Raw genomic sequence first — 3,889 nt, 5'->3', positions numbered from 1 at the left:
TTGGTCCTTGGCAAGCTTAATGAGGCATTCTTGTTAGGAGATGACATTTTGAGATACCAAGGAAGATTGTGTGTTGCCAAGGTAGATGAGTTGAGGACTGGATCCTTGAAAAAGCCCATGGGTCCCGCTACTCCATTCCTCTAGGTTCAACAAAAATGTAGCATGATCTTATGGAACTATTTTGGTGGGAAGGTTTGAAGAAGGACATAACAGAATTTGTTGCTAATTGTCCAAATTGCCAACAAGTAAAAGCTGAAAATTAAAAGTCGGGTGGCTTACTAAAATAAATCCATGTTCCTACTTGTAAGTGGCAAGTCATCAACATGGATTTCGTAGTTGGTTACCTCGGACTTAAAAGCAATATGACTCTATATGTATGGTTGTGGATAGGTTGACCAAGTCCACTGACTTTATTCCCGTCAAGTCTACTTATTCAAGATTATTCTAGGATATTCATAGATAAGACTGTGTGTCTCCATGGTATTCCATTATCCATCATATCGGATCGGGGTTACAATTCACATCTTGGTTTTGGAGGTTAATCCAAGAAGTGTTGGGTACTAAGGTGAAGTTGAGTACCGATTTTCATCCCCAAATGGATGGTCAAGTTGAGCGTACTGTTCAAACCCTTGAGGATATTGGGATAATAATTTGCCTTTGGTGGACTTTGCTTATAAAAATAGTTTTCATTCATCCATCTCCATGGCTCTTTATGAAGCCTTGTATGGTAGGAGGTGTAGGTCTCCTATTGGATGGTTTGTAGTGGGTGAGCCTTCGCTTATTGGTCCCGATTTGATTTATAAGACTTTGGAGAAAGTTCATATCATAAGAAATAAGTTGCAAACGGCCTATTGTCGGCAAAAGTTTTATCCGAAAATAGAAGATTGGATTTGGATTTTTAGGAAGGTGATAAGGTGTATTTAAAAATTTCACATATGAAAGAGGTGATTAGATGAAGTTGAGTCCTTGTTATGTGGGTCCCTACGAAATCTTGCAAAAGGTTTGTAAGGTTCCCTGTGATTTGAAACTTCCTAGTGAATTGGCTTTAATTCATCCGGTTATCCATGTTTCCATGCTTAAGAAGTGTATTGGTGAGCCCGAGTCTATTCTTCTTATTGAGGGTCTTGGTGTGAAGGATAACCTCTCTTATGAGGTAGTTCTTGGTCAAATTCTTAATAACCAAGTCAAGAAGTTGAGGAATAATGAGGTGGCTTCCGTAAAGGTGTTATGGAAGAATCACTTAGTTGAGGGTGCAACATGGGAGGCCAAGACCGACATGAAGCCCCGTTGCCTTCATCTATTTGATAACTAATGTTAATAGTTCTTACCAAGACTAAAAATAATTACTAAAATTGAGTTTGCTTTGATTTTTTGTGAAGTCTTAAAAAATGTGCATTTTTGAATAGCTTTACAGTGACTTACAGTAAACTTGTGCATTTAAAATTGAAATTTTGCTCTTTGGATTTTTTGAGTTATCTTGTGCATTTTGATATGATGAGTCTTTATGAAATTATATTTAGCATATTTGTAAGTTTAACTTAGGCTTAATTGACTCATGTAAAGCATGTTGAGATCATGTTGTTATTGTGAGAAGGATATTCCTTACAATGTAATGTTGAGCCTTATTTATGGCTATTGAAGTTTCGAATTGCCTTGTGTAAGTGATATGATTTATGTTGCTATGTATTGTTATTGGTTGTGCTTCTAGTCTCATCTATTCCATCCTTCGAAAGATTATTAGTTTCATTAGGGGACGAATGTTCCTAAGGAGGGGATAATGTAAGACTTCGAAAATCCAAGACGTGTCTTAATGCCTAACATAAGTTTAATAATTTCTAGACACTTTTTAAAGTCTTATTTTATTTTTACAAGTCATTTATGAAGTCTAGAAACCAAAATGTCTAAGAACGTCCATGGCGTTCGTAAAGTAGTTCTACGAGTTACTATAATGCCGAAGCCTATTTCACTAGCTTTTTGGAGTCAAAAAAGGTGAAAATTGGTGGAAGGGTGTCTAACATGTGTTTAAGTTAATACATGGTTGAAAAATCTTGGTACGACTCCCCAAGGATCAACAAAGGACCTTGGGGAGGACCCTTGCAAGTGGAGTCCAATATTCCTAGACAGTGTGCACCCACGAGAGGGCATCGACGATCCCTGTGTCGATCAACGGAGAGTCGTTGTCAATCCTCGATCAACACTTAGGCAATTACTTTAAGGTATACAATTTCATAGTCGCTGATAAGAATGGCGGATGTGCAGCACGGAAGGGCACAGTGATCGTCGACTCTCAAACGGACCGCTGATCGGGGTCTCATCTGTAAGGTTCCATTTTCCTGCACTTTTTTAAGTGTGATTTATCTAATTAATTAAACAATTTGGTGATTAGTTAGTTATTAAGGGAAGACTAATAAACTTAATTATCCCCCCATATAAAGACCCCAACCCCATTAGTGTAATTACAGCCCTCAAAACAAACTCTCTTCCTTCTTTCTTCTTTTTGTCTTTTGGAAGAGTCCATGAAGTCTAGCTAGGGGAGGGATTTTGGGGTTGTAAAGGGACTATTTCACCATAAAATTTTCATCAAATATTGAGGTATGGGATCTAATTCACCTTTGATAAGATGATCTAGGTTAGGAAGTGAATTGATCTAAGTATCTTGTCTTAAGATATGATCTAGTATTGAATTGTGATGTAACGATTCTTATAGTCTTTTTATCTTGTTGATTATTGATTTATGATTATGTATACCCAAATTGGGTTGAATTGAGTGTTTATGGTAAGACCTTGGGGATAAAATTTGAAGGAGACATGGTAAGTCTTATGACCTCTATCCTTTACTTCAAATTGTGGTTAATTATGATTAATTCATGATGTTGTGTTGGAGTATGCCTTGTATTAGGATTGAAAGGGTGGTATGATGTTGAATTGAAATGTCTTGATTATTATTGTGAGGTTCATTAAGATGTCAATGTGATAAGGATGGTGATGATTATCAATGTGCCTTATCATGAATAAAAATAAAAATGTGCTAACCTCACCTATATGAATTCTAATGAAAGGACTTATAATCAAGAAATTCTTATTGAGATATGATGATGATGTTATACAAGTTTTAGACCCTATGACCTAAAATAAGCTATGAATTATAATAAAGGCTTAATGACATTTCAAAAAAGGACTCTAGCTTAGTACCGAGTGAACAAGAGTGAGGAGTGTCCCTTCCTACATAGGGAAGGTAGGATCACTAATGTACTCTTGATATTGGAGACTAAAATGAATGTAGCATAAAGAGGGTCCCTATTATATCTCCTAGTTGTTGAACTATGTTTCCCCCATAGGAATACTAGCTAGTGGATCCACGTAGTTAGTATGTTTCATATTTTGGTAGTTCCTAGGCAAGTAGTCCACCTTCTGTAGGTGTAGGGTTTTATTACACCGGATTCCACACTAGCTCATGTGTTCTATGTAGGCAGGGCAAGATGTTCCCAAAAGGTAAAATGAACTAAAGGATTTAACTCTAACTATGATAACCTAAGGGGTTTAGCTTAGTCTAGGTAGGAGTATGCGTCTCTACCTAAGCATTGCACTATTTAGCCTTGAGGGGTGTCTTAGGAGGATGTTTGTATGAACGAAAATGGTTATAAGGCAATATGACATGTATATGATGAACTTGTACATTGTTGATACTATATGTTGATTAGTTCACTTATGAATATGTGTTGGTTTATATTGCTAAAGTAAGATGATATGTACACCTAAGTGCCATGTTATGTGAAGTAGGATGTTTGTCATGATTCTTGTTGGGTTAGTTGATTGAGTAAGGTTATGGGGCTTTACTTGATCATTGCACTTGTTGATTTAATAAGGGTTCATGGGTAATTTGACTTGC

The 3,889-nt window shown here is 36.5% G+C and overlaps 1 protein-coding gene across 1 annotated transcript; it reads left to right on the top strand.

The window, feature by feature from the left end:
* Window positions 1-952: 952 nt before the first annotated feature.
* LOC138347572 (uncharacterized) lies at window positions 953-1,312 on the top strand. The gene has a single exon (XM_069295869.1). The coding sequence runs from the start codon at window positions 953-955 to the stop codon at window positions 1,310-1,312; it is 360 nt and encodes a 119-aa protein (XP_069151970.1).
* The last annotated feature ends 2,577 nt before the right edge of the window (window positions 1,313-3,889 follow it).

Source organism: Solanum lycopersicum, chromosome 3 (genome assembly GCF_036512215.1).
Source record: "Solanum lycopersicum chromosome 3, SLM_r2.1".
In the NCBI taxonomy this organism is placed as follows: Eukaryota; Viridiplantae; Streptophyta; class Magnoliopsida; order Solanales; family Solanaceae; genus Solanum; species Solanum lycopersicum.
Note: the sequence above shows the minus strand (reverse complement) of the source record. Positions and strands in the feature narration are given on the sequence as shown.

Coding starts and splice junctions, on each gene's coding strand:
- LOC138347572 (XM_069295869.1), top strand. CDS start 953: ATGAAGTTGAGTCCTTGTTATGTGGGTCCCTACGAAATCTTGCAAAAG.